Below are 15128 nucleotides of genomic sequence, written 5' to 3' on the forward strand. Positions count from 1 at the left end.
CGACCACATATTAGGTGCTTGATGATTTACCTTCATTCACTTTTCCATCCATTCTTTTTTGTTTCTGCCCTGGTTAGATGAAACCCAATAGGCTGAGAGAGCTCCCTTTAGCATGCTGACAGAATGGCCCTGCCTCTCTTCTGCTGCAGTCTTCTACTCATCCTAGTGCTAAGATAGGTAGTGTCTTTAAGAAGGTCTGAAGTCCCCTTCAGGGACTTTTTGCTGGGAACATTTGCTGAGAAGTCAAATCCTGGCCACACTCAACACTCCGTCAGGTCCCGCCCTGAGGATTAAGAATCCCTGGACCGAGCTTCTCCCCCAACCCCTCCTGTGTCATCCCTCCGAATCTGGCTACCTACCGCTGTGCAGGGATAGTTGGCGAGTAGGTGTAGAGGCCCCATCGAATATCGCCCGATCTAAGAAGTCAATGGTGGACTCTGTGTAAACAATCTGGAAGACTTGGCTGAGCAGGGAGCAGAGTTCTTCTGCAGCCACCTGCAAACAGGGCAGAGACGGTGATTTCAATCGGCTCCCTTCCCAATCACGCACAATACTATGAACAGTGCCACATGTAGACGGTGTCAGGGGTGATGGCCACTCTGATTGTTCCCTGGCTTTGCTCAATAACCCCACGGCTTCTCCAGTCTGGCCCCAACACTCCTTCCTAGGACCATCTCTGTTTTAGCCAAACGAATATGCTAACTGTCCTTTGAGCAGCACACCTTCCCTGGGTGCCCTTTCCTACCTGCCTACCACTCAGGGGAGGTTCCTCTAATACCTTTTGGATGAAGCCTTCCTAAGGCGGGTTCTATGCTTACATCAATTATTATCTACATGATAATTCTCTCATTAGTCTGTTTTGTGACAGCTTATCTATTAGTGTCTTAAACTGTTTGAATCTTTTAATGTTATTTTATACTTTTATGTCTCATTAACTCTGCTAAATTAATTCTCATAGATTGAGGATCATGCTTTCTACCTCTTTGTATTTTCCACTGTGCCCAGAACTTATTAATAAATATGTGCTGATCTGATTTGAATCTTCTTCAGAAATCCTAGCTTTTAGTTGCTTATTCAGGCTTTGGCTACCAGCAGGGGTCAAAGAAGAGCCAGTCATACTTCACCTTAGTCTTAAACTGAATTTAGCCTGTATCATGGAGGTCAAACCCTAAATCACAAAACTTAGAGTAAAGGCTTGTTTTGGGCAAGAACTATTCTCTGCTCAAAACAACTGACAGCCAACTACTCACAAGAGGGCACTACCTGAGAGAGGAGTAAAAGAGAATAGCCAACTGCCTGAGGAATTAGAAAACTACCCCTGGCATCATGCAGACACTGCTCTCTGACTTGTGACTTTTCTAATGATTAGCTGTCTGTGCCCCAGGAGAAGGATACCAAAGGAGCTCCTGGTTTGCTCCCCTCTTACTTTGTTCTCGGTGGCCAGGATTACCAAGCAGCACGCTTCAACGGGTACCACTCCGCTTTCAGACAGAGAGCCAGAGGTGAGTGTTTTGGAGCCTTCTGCACATAGGCTCTGGCTGGGGGAGATTCCAGGGTCCTGAGCTGGGAATACACAGATAATGCAGGATTAATGAACAGAGAGAGGAAAAAGGCACAAGCACTGTCCCTAAGAATAGGCTGAAACTCTTCTCTGGAACTAGGTTCTGAGGCCTTTGGATCAATGACTAGAAAACCAATACAAAAATTGGTCTGCCTTCAAGGAGCTTAAATTCTAGTAGGAAGATGACACATATTCATAGATCAAACAAGTGACTACAGGATACTGGCAAAATAAAAACAATTTGATGGGAAAATACTAACAATAGAGGAAATCAATAAACACTTCAAGGATCCAGAAAGTCCAAAAGGGTAGAAGAAAGGAGAGAGACCTTCCAGGCCTGAAGAACAGCCTATGTGGAAGATGGAGGTTGTATTAAGGAGGACAAAAAACAGACAAGATTGAATACAATGAGGAGGAATAACTTGTCATCTACCTGGAGAAATGCTGTCAAAGTCAAATAGAATCAGGATGTGGGTGGAGCACTGAACCAATTGTACATAAGGATCCCACAGACTACATACTGTCTTAGAAAACAATATATTAATATGATCCACATTTTATGCTATTTTAATTCATTTTGTTAAATATGGTTACATTTTAATCTGATTTGGCTACAGGCACAAGCAGGCTGTGTGTCTAACACCTTTAATGTAGAGCCGGATTAGGAAGAACTTTATATGGTAGAGGAATTTGTATTAATTCTGCAGATAGCAGGAAATCTGATGAAGTTTCCAGAAAGGGGGAGTGGTTTCTCATCCATAAAATGGGCATCATAGTAAAACTATCTCAAAGGGTTTTTGAGAGGCTCAAAGGAGATGTTTGTACATTGCTTTGTAAACTTGAAAACATTTTTATTGATATTTATCATATTGATAATCAGCGGAAACAGGGAAGCAATTCAATCCAAATCAATTCAATAAACATTATGTAGACAGTGTACAAGTAACTATGCTAGATGCTACAGACATGGTCTAATATAAAATGCTTCTTTCCCTCAAGGAGTTGACATTTTATCAGAAATAAGACCAATGATGTATTCAGCATGAACTAAGAGCCGGAACCAATCACCAGAAAAGAGTTTATTTGTTACTCTCTTGAAAACTCAAGTAGAATCAGAAGCAGGAACAGGGATAGAACTAGAAGAGAACCAGAACCAAAGATTCCTAAATAATCTCTGCCTAGAACTAGACAAACTTGGGTCATTTCCCCTTCCTTCTTCTACTCCCACCATTAAAACAAACTCCTCTATGTTACCAACTTAAAACAAAAGATAGAAGCAAGGCAAGGAAATTGCTGTTCTGGTTCTGATTCTTACTGACAAGATAGATGTTGGTGCTAAATGGATAAAGCTGGGAACCTTGAAGGCAAGTTCTTTCTCCACCCTGGGAGGAGAAGAAAGCAGGGGACAAGCCTGACAGGTGTCCTGGATTCTTGGAGAACAAATTTCAAAAAATTCAGAAAATAGGTAGAATTCAGAAAATAGTTCTATGGACTAAAACTCTACATAGGAAGTTAGCCCAGAAGAAATAAGAAACTCTTGAGAATGAAACTCTGAAGACACTCAGAGAATTATTCCAAACGAGGAAGAAAAAGATGAAGACAAATAAAAGACGGAAACAACAGCAGATCATAGAGAATTCATACAAAACTGTGGCACAATCTGTAAGATTTGTGGGAAGAATGCTAAAGCTCAACATGAACTGAGGCAAAGGACTTAAAAAAACCAAAAACCCATATTGGATAAAAGAAGAAGCTCAAAAAAGTGGTTGATCTCATGTTTGGGATGATATTGTATAATAGCAAAAGTTTTTTAAGAAGCAAAAGGATCTAACTATTTTAAAAAGGACAGCATATAAATGGCCAATAAGATGCCTGAATCCAAGGGTAAGTCAAGATGAAGGAGGATCTAGTTGGCCCAGATGACTTCACAATAAAGCCCAGACAAATGTCCCTTTAAGGTTCTCAGAGCTGGACAGTATCAGTGACCTCTGAAAGAACCCACAGAGAAGCACTGCAGGCCTGGAGAAGAGCAAATGTTTTCTTAGTTTTTAAGAAAGAGAATCTGCACAATAAACCACTAATAACGATATGAATTCCTGCAAAATTTAAAACAAACAAACAAAAACCAAGGAACAGTAAGTGAACATTTAAAAATAAAAGAGGGAATCCAAAAGTTAGCTTACAGAAGGTCCCTCAAGAGTAGGTCATGAAAGACAAATCTTATTTCCTTGTTGACTGTGTTATTATACTAAGAGATCAGGGAATGCTGTAGAATGAATTTACCTAAACTTTAGCAAATAATCTGACGTTTCCCATATTGAAGAAAAGTTGAACAGGTGGGGATCTAGGCAAAGGTATAAACAGAAGGATTTGGAATTGGTAGGATGGCAGCTAGGTGGCAAACTGGATACAGAGTGTTGACTGGAGCCAGGAAGACCCTGGCAAAGTCATTTAACCCTGTTTGCCTCAGTTTCTTCATCTATAAAAATGAGCTGGAAAAAGAAATGGCAAACCATTCTAGTATCTTTGCCAAGAAAAGACCAAATGGGTTCATGAAAAATTGGACACAACTAAAATGAACCAAAAAAAGAATGGTTGGATTCAAAGAACAGTCAGTAATCATTTGATTTCAATGTGAAAGCAGGCCTTCAACAGAGTACTCCAGGGATATGTATTCAGCTCTATGTTTAACATTTTTATCCATCACCTGAATAAAGACACAAATGGCATACTTATTACAAGTTCAGAAAGAACAAATATGGAAGAGACAGTTCACACATTGGATGGTAAAATTAGGATGCAAAAGTATCTCAACAGGATTTAACACTAGGTCAAATGCAAGTAAGATGAAATTTAATAAGGATAAATATAAAACTTTATATATGGGTTGAAAATGTTGATTTCTCATAAGATAAAGCTAAATAACAATTCAAATGAAGAAAAATTTTAGGAATTTAGTGGACTACAAATTCAATAAAAATCGACAGTGTGACATGTCAACCAAAAAAAGCTAATATAATTTTAGGCAATATTAAAAGAGCCATAGCTTTCAGATGGGGCAGTCACACTGTATGCAGCCCTCATTACATGACATCTGGAGTACTGTGTTTAGTTTTGGGTACCACCTTTTAAGAAGGACACTGATAAAAGAGGAAAAGAATGTCTAGATGAGAGAAATCTAGACAGGAAGAACCTTGAAATCATGCCATGTGAGGAGGAGTTGCTTAAAGAACTGGGGGCATTTAGTTGGACAAGAAAAGACTTATTAGGGGAAACATAATAGCTGGACTTCAAGTATACGAAGGACTATGGAAGGGGGAGAGACTTAGAATGCTTGGCCTCAGAGGCATATGTAAGAACAAAGGGTCGACATTTTAGATGCAGATTTAGGATAGATGTAAAAACAAAACAAAAACAAAACAAATTTTCCCTTCTATTTCAAGTTATTTGAATGCTGAATGATTCCTTGTAGGATTTTTTAGAAAAGATTCTTTGTGCATATACTGGTTGGTCTAGAACGTCTCTGAGGTCCCTTCTGAGATTCTGTTCTTTCACGGTCTCTTAATGTATCACCATCTGTCTCCATCCCAGCTCATCTTCTCTTTCTACTCTGTCTCTGACACCTGGTGACCTTATCTCACCTCTCATGGGTTCTAGAATCATCTTTATGCACAGATGTCAGAAAGGCAGCATAGGGTAGTGGATTCACAGCTGGTTTCAGATCTCTAATCCATACCATCAGTGTGATCTTAAGTAAGTCTCTCAGCTTCCCTCCACACCCTTGGCAACTCTTTAATAAAGACAACAGCTTACAGAGAAATCGCAGATAAGCCCTGGAAAGAGGGACTTTCCTCAATTAGGAGTGCTCTACACCAGAGGTCCAATCAAGCCCCAGAGGACTCTTAGATCGAGATAATGAACCTTAATCTGCTGAGTACTAGATACCATGAATTACCAGTCCTGTCCATCATCTCAGACATCCTGAAGCAGAACCCATGCCTTTTCTCCAGGCCTTCCTGAGAGGCTGAGGCTCCTACTATACTTCCAGTCCCTATGTTTGCAATCAGTATCCTCCATACCTGGGATACAGTCCCCTCACTACCTCTTAGGAGCCCTGGCTTCTCTGAAGACTTGGCGTCAGGCCCACCTTCGACATGGAACCTTTCCTGGTTCTCCTAGGGCTTGTGCTTCCCCTCCCCCCCCCCCTCCAGTTACTTTGAATGGGCTTTGTATATATCTTCATATATGCACACTCTCTCCTCCATTGGAGTGCAAGGGCTATTCTGCATATTCACAGCACCTTGCCAAACTCCTGGCACAGAGGAGAAGTTATTTCATAACTTTGTTCAGTGATGGATCAGGTTCTGCAGCTTCCAATGCAGAGATTCTGTTGTAGTTCTGCTGTTGTCATAAATCTTCATGCCTTAATAAAATGGTTTTGTAGAACTCAAGAATGTATTTCTATCTACAACTTACTATGAGGAAGCCTCTATCCTTGAGGCCATAATCAAACAATGATGGTGTCTTGTCATTTACATGTAATCATGGAGCATAGTAAGATGTGTATTAGCATATTAACCAAAACTAGTGAAGAAGCTTAAACCTGATCATAATCTCCAATTTTTTTGTTGTCACTTGTGTATCTGATATCATCTAAAAGAACTATATCTCAATTTTGTTTTGTTTTTGCCACCTTCATTCTTTAGGTGATAAGTGAATATGTATAGCCAGGGTCTTATCATTTAGTAATCCATTTTAAGATATGGTCTCCAAAAATATATGGTATTTAAAAATGTAGAATGACTATGGAGAGGGATAATAAAATGGAAGAGAAAATGCCCTTACTGTTAAATGAAAAGCATTCCCTAGGGCCTATTCTTACAGAAAAAGGATAGAAAGAGAAGGGAGTTTGGGAGGGACAAGTTAATGAAGGAGAAAGTAGGCCATCTTCCACCATAGAAGATATGATAGGCAAAGGCCAAGAAGACAAAGTACATTTGATGTACAGAACATAAAGGCCAAATTACAGGGCTGCAATTTCTAGTGGTTGATTCCATAAACCATCCCAACTTTATCCTTGTGGCTTAAGACCACAATTGCATTCACCATAGATAGATGAATAATCAAGCTGGATTATTCCCCTATGACCATATAAACTAGTGACATATAAATATATATACAGCTCAAATAGTATGCCACGAGGTGACTCATTGTAACAAAAGCCTTTGTGTCCCAAATGAAGAGTAAATCTCAAATTTTAAAGAAATTAACTAAGGGACAGAGCTGTATGTCATCCTAAACATATAAAATGATTTTCTTTCTGCAGTGTACAGTGGCACTATTATGACTTGACAAATTCAAACTCACTGGTTTAAAGCCACATTAATCTTTTGATTCAAAAAAAATAAGCTTCAAGGGCAATCTCAGCCTAGCATAGAGTTAACTGGTCCAGAAGGAGAGTCTAGTTATTTCCACCAACATAAATTTAGAGCTCCAGATAAACAATGTAAAAACGTATTATTTAATAAAACTGCTTTTATCTTAAATTCAAGTAGTGGTTAGGGTCTACAGAAGGCAGACAGCTGAAATGTGGTGCTTATGTGAGGATATTTACTATGCTATATAAGGACAGATAAGACCTGTCAGTGTCCCAGTATAGGCAAATAAGGTTACTATTTTGATAGCAGTCTAAGATTTCACAGTTCTAATAAACCCTCAAAAGAGTGCCATGAAAGCCGTCAGTGTAGTGTTAACATTTCTTAAGTGTTAAGCTTTGATGTGCACATGAGAAAACAAAGAATAGTGGGAGAAACAGAAGGATTTTGCCCAAGGATCACTATTTAAACTTGGTTCTGAAAGTACCTGTTTTCAGCACCACTAGGTGCAATGAGTCATCCCGGATGTAGGAAACTGCTGCAATGTCATGGATGGGAACCCTGAGTATGATGTCTTCTCCATCTCGCCACACGAGCTTTACGTTGTAGGCAGAGAGACTGATCACAGCATCATGTTCCTGGGTCAACTGTCCAGGAAGCTGATGAGCCCTCTGAAAGAAAACCAAGGGCTGTCAGAAAATGGAGCTTCTTCGTCTTGGGAGTAGACTAAAAAATCTGAACCTCTTCTCCAAGGAAGAATTCTATATGTAACAGGTGTACTATGTAACTATAAATTCTTGTAACTTGATCTTTTTCAACAAACTTATGAGAACTTCTACATCCAAATGAATTTCTTTTCAAAGTATTCTCCTGAGGAAAGCAATAGTCAAAACACTTTTTTCACTTCTTGTTTTTGCACAAATGTGGCCATTATATCAATTGTTAAAGAAGATTTGATTTTTTTTTTTCAAACAGAAAAGTAATTTGGGACCAGGCTTTCCCCCTAGACTTTTAACAGTCCAATCCATTCTTTTTATCCCCCCCCCCCTTTATTAAAGCCTTTTAATTTCCAAAACATATGCATGGACAATTCAACATTAGCCCTTGCAAAACTTCGTGTTCCAATTTCTCTCCTTTTCCCCCACTGCCTAGATGACAAGTAATGCAATATATGCTAAACATGGTAGAAATATGTTAAATCCAATATATGCATACATATTTTTTACAATTATCTTGCTTCACAAGAAAAATCAAAATAAACCAGAAAAAAAAATGAGAAGCAAAATAAAATGCAAGCAAACAACAACAAAAAGAGTGAAAATGCTATCTGTGAACCAAACTTAGGTCCCACAGTCCTTTCTCTGGGTGTACATGGCTCTCTTCATCACTGAACAAGTAGAACTGGTTTGACTCATCTCATTGTTGAAGAGAGTCATGTCCAACAGAATTGATTGTCATATAGTCGTCTTGTTGCCATGTATAATGTTCTCCTGATTGTGCTCATTTCCCTTAGCATCAGTTCATGTAAGTCTCTCCAGACCTCTTTGAATTCATTCTGCTGGTCATTTCTTACAGAACAATAATAGTCCATAACATTCACATACCACAATTTATTCAGCCATTCTCCAACTGATGGGCATCCATTCAGTTTCCAGTTTCTTGACACTATAAAAAGAGCTGCCACAAACACTTTTGCACATGTGGGTCCCTTTCCCTGCTTTAAGATCTCTTTGGGATATAAGCCCAGTAGAAACACTGCTGGATCAAAGGGTATGCACAATTTGATAATTTTTTGAGCATAGTTTCAAATTGCTCTCCAGAATGGTTGGATCCACTCACAGTTCCACCAACAATGGTTTTAGTATCCCAGTTTTCCCATATCCCCTCCAACATTCAGCATTATCTTTTCCTGTCATCCTAGCCAATCTTAGAGGTTTGTAGTGGTATCTCACAGTTGTCTTAGTTTGCATTTCTCTGATCAATAGTGATTTAGAGCACCTTTTCATGTATAACAGTGCATTCTGTATAACAGCTTAAAAATAAATACACATACATATGTGTATATAAAAACATTCTCTCTCTCCACTTTTACCCCCCTTTTCTTCTTTTTCTCTCATACACATACACACACACCTACATCCACACACGAAGATCAGGGTCTTTGCAATATCTTTATATCACCACTTTCCTAACACAGTGTCTCACATATGGCAGACACTAAAATCATTCATCAGGCGAGGAAATTGAAGCCTACAAAGGTTAAACCATATAATGATTGATTATTTCTATTTATATATTTTATACAATAATATTTGTAATAATTATATATTATCTATGGAAAATATGTTATAACATTACTGTTAATTGGCCTAAATACTGAAACAGAAAAAAGAACTTTTTTCACCTTATAATATTAAAAAACACATATAACATCTCCTTCTACAAGTAACTTAAAAAGAGCTTGTTAATGGCACAAAAATGCAATTTATAAGCAACAGAATATATATATATATTTTATAATATATATATAAAAATAAACTTATTTATATTAGATCATATAATGACTACAAAGAAAAGAAACTAATTTTCTTGTATGCCTACTAAACTAGTGCTGAGAGCAATGAGTAATGGCAGCATCTATGGCATATATGTTGCCTCCCAAAGTGGCTATTTTGAAAAATATTCATTTGGGTATATAAGTTCTAATATAGTTATGGGTTTCTTTTCTTAGGGTCATATCAGGTATAATATACTTGACATAATGAGGCTGATAAAAAAGTTACTGGGGATTTTTTTCTAACGAATTATGTTGGGGAGCTGGGGGGACATCCAGAATGTTGCAAATGGTTAACTTATTTCCTTAGGCCTACATTACATTAGGTATAAGTCACTACACTTTGAACTACTATAAGAAGAAATAAAAAGCTGGGTTATAACTCTTCCTACTGTGGACAGTGGACATTAAAGGGCCATTCATTCTCATCCCAAGCCCTTTTCTGCCTCAGGTAGAAAGGAAGAGGTAGTGCAGCAATCCATTTTTTTAAAGTCATAAAACAAAATAATTTAAATATATGTTGATAAATGCATTGTTTCATTCATACTTCACAATGGAAAAATATGAGTATTTCTATATTTGAATACTAGCTATGTGTTAAAATGATATGGTAAATCTACAGAAGTTCTAGTTAAAGCTTAAAACAATTTTAATTTTATTAAATACCAATAAGGAGTTCATATGGCATTTTACAGAATAATGGTGATTTATAATTTATGTACTTTTAGCCTTTACAAATTAATAGGGTAATCTTTAGAATAGAACCAAAAGATCACAGCATTTAGAGATGGAAGGGAAATTACATCTCGTTTATTCTTTTCATTCATCCATCAGATGAGGAAACTGAAGCCTAAAAAGGTTAAATAAATTTACCAAGGTTGGTATTACGTCAATTTTCTTTTTTTAAAGTTTGGGGAAGGGATAGAGAGAAGGAGCAAGAATTTGGATTTTGTAGAGTTGTTTATCACATGTGACACATATGATGAGCTCTGACATCACTGTACCTCTTCAACTTGACCACAGTTAACTAAAGTACATCTGTTATGCAAAATATGCATAAATCTTTTAAAATCTCTTCTGAAAATCAAAGTTTCCATTTAGCAATTACTAATAGTTTATTCTTGATGATTCTAAATTAGGTTATCTATCCTCCTCAAGTTGGGTGAATCAAAGATTATAGTTAAGACAGTAATAGCAACACTGTACACAGACAGACTTTGCTCTCTTCAATAATATAATGATCTAAGACATTTCCAAAAAACTTATGATAGACAATGCTATCTACATCCAGAGAAAGAACTATGGAGTCTCAATGAAGACTGAAACGTGATTTTCACTTTTCTGGTGTTTCTTTTTTTCTTGTTACTTTTCCCTTTTGTTCCAATTATTCTTTCATAAATGATTAAAGTAGAAATATGTTTAATATATTTTTACATTTATAACATCAGATTGATTGACACCTTGAGAGTGGAGGGGGAAAAACTTGGAAATCAAAATATTGTAAATGTTGATAACTAATAAATTTTAAAAACCAAAAACAAACAAAAAACATTATAGTAGGATGGTACTCACCTTTGCATTATCTATGAAATGTAGAATTTCAGTCCTACTGGAGGGATTCAGGTAGCCTGGGATTGATGTTAATTGGCCTAAATACTAAAATAGAAAAAAGGAACTTCTTTTACGCCTTATAATATTAAAAAACACATATAACATCTCCTTCTACAAGTAACTTAAAAAGAGCTTCTTAATGGCACAAAAATGCAATTTATTAGCAAACAATACAATAGCAGGATTTGGTAATGGACAAAAAAGGGAAAAGAGAATTATCTTTAATTCAATAAATTAACAAAGCATTCTTAGTCCTAGGAATGACACCTAGTATACCTACCAAATTTTTATGTGAACAATGAGTAAATATGTTAAAATGTTAAGTACATAATCGGATCAAGAAGGGAAAAAAATTGAGAAAGAAATATAATGCTATATTTCAATTTTGTATCTGTACAGTTTGACAATGTTTAGATGTTGGTCCAGAGTGACTCTGGCCAGGAAATTGACATTTATGTAGCACTTTTAAGATTTACAAAGCACCTTACTGGATTATGGGGGAAAGGAAAATATTATCACTATCACTTTTCTTTCTTTAGCTTGATGACACTGAAGTTAGTGACATTTCCTTAAAATCTATGTGCTGAAGAAAAGTTGATTCAAAAACTAGTTTAAAAAACTCCCACAAACCAAAATTAAGTAGGTGCTCACACCTTCTGCCTTCAAACACGGTGCTAAGTTCTGCCGGGCACCAGGTCCCAGGAGTGTGCTGTTCTTCATGGTTTTCACTGCTAATTTGACTCAAAGATTACAGCAATGTCTTTATTGTTGAGTCTCAGAACAATTTTATTCATTTCAACAGACATGCATTAAGTGTTTATTAAAGGCAAAACCCTAAGTGGGTCCTGTGCCTTCTATATAACACAAATGAAATAGCCTCCATCTTCAAGAGCGTGTACCTACTTGGGGATACAAGATGCCTTTATGATTTGGGGCAAGTGACTTTAAATGATGGGTTAGATCATTTTGGCTTTAAATCTGCTTACCCCATATGGGCTTTTAAGAATATAGCAGGTAGGGGCAGCTAGGGGGCGCAGTGGATAGAGCCCCAGCCCTGAAATCAGGAGGACCCGAGTTCAAATTTGGTCTCAGACACTTCACACTTCCTAGCTGTGACCCTGGGCAAGTCACTTAATCCCAATTGCCTCAGCAACAATAAAAAAGAATATAGCAAGTAATTTGAGACAAAGTACTAACAATGGGGGAAAGAAAGCTTCATGGAGAAACTGGGAGGAGAGCTAAGCCTAGAAGGAAATCAAAGCTTTGATCAGCAGGGATGAAGAGGGAATAAGATTCTAAACATGTGAAGCGGAGTCATGTGACCAAAGGTAAGGAGGGTTAGATACCTTCTATATCTTTAGTCATTTTCTACTAGGACTATAACAGTTCTTTCTTTGATTCATTCATAGCACTTTGGAGGAGTGAAGTGATAATCCCATACAGCACTCTGTCCTCATCACACCTCAATACCAAAAAAGTAACTGGAGGGCTTCTGGGGGTGCTGTGCTCAGGGGGTACAAAGGATAGAATACTTGGCTGGGGAGTCAGGAAAACAGGTTCAAATCTGATCCCAAACAGGCGCTAGCCACTTCACCTCTGTCTGCCTCAATTTTCTCTTCTGTAAAAGGAAGATAACAATAGCACCTATGTCATAAAGCTATTGTAAGGATCAGATAAGACAATAAGATAAACTGCTTATTAACACAGTACCTGGCACACAGCAGATACTTTGAACAGTGGCTAGACACTGGTGTGTTGCAGCAAGGATTCCTTTTATATATGGTTAGGATTAAATGGTTGCTTTAACTCAAATTCTGTGATGGACCAAAATAGAAAAGTTTTCACACAAAGTTATTGTGGTTAAAATGAGAAGGGAAAGAGTAAACTGGGGGGGAAATTTTGGGAAACAAGTTGGAATTACACTCCAACTCACTAAACAGAGAAATAACCTGAAGAGATCAAAGAGAAAAAGAATGGATTTGTACAAAAATGTTCATAGTAGTGCTTTTTATTGTAGCCAATACTTGGGGGGAGGGAGGGAAGAGGGCTACCTATCAATTGGCTTCAGCTGAACAGATTACAGCATATGGAAGCAGTGAAATGGGGACAGAAATGACAAAAGATAATTCACAGAACCTTTGAAAGATAAGAACTCTCATCAATGAAGTGACTGATGACTCCAGAAGGTTGATAAGGAAAATATTAAGTCTTGACAGAGAGAGAACAGAGCAGAGCTATAGAATGATGCCTATAATTTAAAATATACTCCTTTTATGGACTTGTTTTGCTGAACTATGCTCAAAAGAAATAGTTTTTAAAAATTCTTGTGAGAGGAATTATAGAGACTTATGGTTTCATATAAAATACTCTTCTTTTTTTCTGTTTCATACAATTCTCTTCTAAATAAGATTTTGTTCATCCTTATTGATGTCTGCCAAGTTCAGAGTAACATAAAATAAAAAGAACACACTAACTACTTCGAGAATTTCTTTGCATATTTTATTTTGAACAATTTTCTGGTTATAGTCTCATTTACCTTATCTCCTCTGTTATCTTTAAGCTCTTAAAGGGCTTACCACATTTTATTCATTTTTACATCCCCCATAATACTAAGGACAGTCTCTTTTGTAAAGAAGGCACTCAAATTTTAAATGAATAAAGCAAGAAATGTTAATTAGCTTACAGAAAATACCAACTTGATATGAGTTAAATTAAAAGGGCTTGATAGACATTCACAATAACACTGAGATTTCATTAATTTAGAAGTCTCCTCCAGCAATGCAGTTCACAATCCATTTATTTTTGCCCAGTTTATTCAATTCTTGCCTGGGTCTTCTACATGTCAAATGGTCTGTCAATAAACAGTTATTAAGTACCTACTATGTGAAAGGCATTGTGCTAAGGAATCTTTCTTGCTTTCTCCCAGCACTGGAAGACTACCTGAGGAGCAATGTGATTATCCACTTGTTATTCCTTGTCTTGCCACATGGCCAACATATCGTATCCTTAATGATATCATTTACTCTATTCAAAGTTTCTCAGGGTTTCTATGTTATATCATATACCTCAACACTGCCCTCTGTCTGAAAATCCTTTCTAGAAACAGGGAACATAAAAATGAATAAGAGTCTTTGTTCCTAAGGAGTTTTTATTAAAGCTTGGTTGGACATTGTATTTACCATCAGATTTAGTTAGTTTAACTGAATTATTTTTCTTTTTATCTTCTGTACAGGAGATGGCTCATTAAGTTGGGGGGAGGGAAGAGAGCTATCTTTAGAAATCAATAAGATATAAGTGGATTTGGATAGCTTTTCAAGTAATTAAAAAAAAACTTTACTGGGGAGATGATATTAGTGGAACTATAAAATAAGGCAGACTGATCTAACAGGTGCCATAAGAGAGTTGCAAGAAATTACTTCTAACTGAATGTGTGAAGAAAGGCTTTAGTAGAGAAGCAAAATTTTAGCTAAGTCTTATAGGCCAATAGATTCAGAGATGGATGCCATAAGAGAATTACAAGGAAAATTACTTCTTCTGCTAGGAGATCAGAAAAGAAGACATGGAGAAAGTAAAATTTCAACTAAATTTTAAAGGACAGATAGAAATTCAGAAATAAGGGTCAAGAGAAGTTTACTGTAGATAGTTGAAATAACATGTACACAGGCCTTGAAAATGCAGGATGAATAAAAGTACAGGATGAATGTGAAAAATAACAAATAAAACAAACATGTTCCCCATCTTCTGATAAGAGAAATGATGTACTTAGAGCACAGATTGAGCCTTTTTTATTTGGACTGGCCAGTTCAGGAATTTATTTTGTTTAAATATGTGTGTGGTGTGTGTATGTATATGTACACATACATACAAACATATTTATGGCTATCTAGATCTGTAATAGAGATTTTGTTTTTCTTTCTTTTTCATTGGGGAGGGGGAGATAAATGGAAAGGAGAAAAGGTAGATTTTCATTGATTGAAAAACTTACATTTAATTTTTTTTAAAAGAACGAACATTGGAACCAAACTGA

The 15128-nt window shown here is 36.8% G+C and overlaps 1 protein-coding gene across 2 annotated transcripts in view; it reads right to left on the bottom strand.

The window, feature by feature from the left end:
- CCM2 (CCM2 scaffold protein) overlaps positions 1–15128 on the bottom strand; it is a 116018-nt gene that overhangs the window by 17519 nt on the left and 83371 nt on the right. For both annotated transcript variants that reach the window (XM_003762557.3, XM_012543752.3), the window contains exons 3-6: positions 11063–11146; positions 7424–7607; positions 1427–1563; positions 360–495 (exon numbers count right to left, since the gene is read on the bottom strand). In XM_003762557.3, the coding sequence (XP_003762605.1) occupies positions 360–495; positions 1427–1563; positions 7424–7607; positions 11063–11146 (541 nt within the window). The remainder of the gene's footprint in view (positions 1–359; positions 496–1426; positions 1564–7423; positions 7608–11062; positions 11147–15128) is intronic.

Source organism: Sarcophilus harrisii, chromosome 1 (genome assembly GCF_902635505.1).
Source record: "Sarcophilus harrisii chromosome 1, mSarHar1.11, whole genome shotgun sequence".
Classification (NCBI taxonomy): Eukaryota; Metazoa; Chordata; class Mammalia; order Dasyuromorphia; family Dasyuridae; genus Sarcophilus; species Sarcophilus harrisii.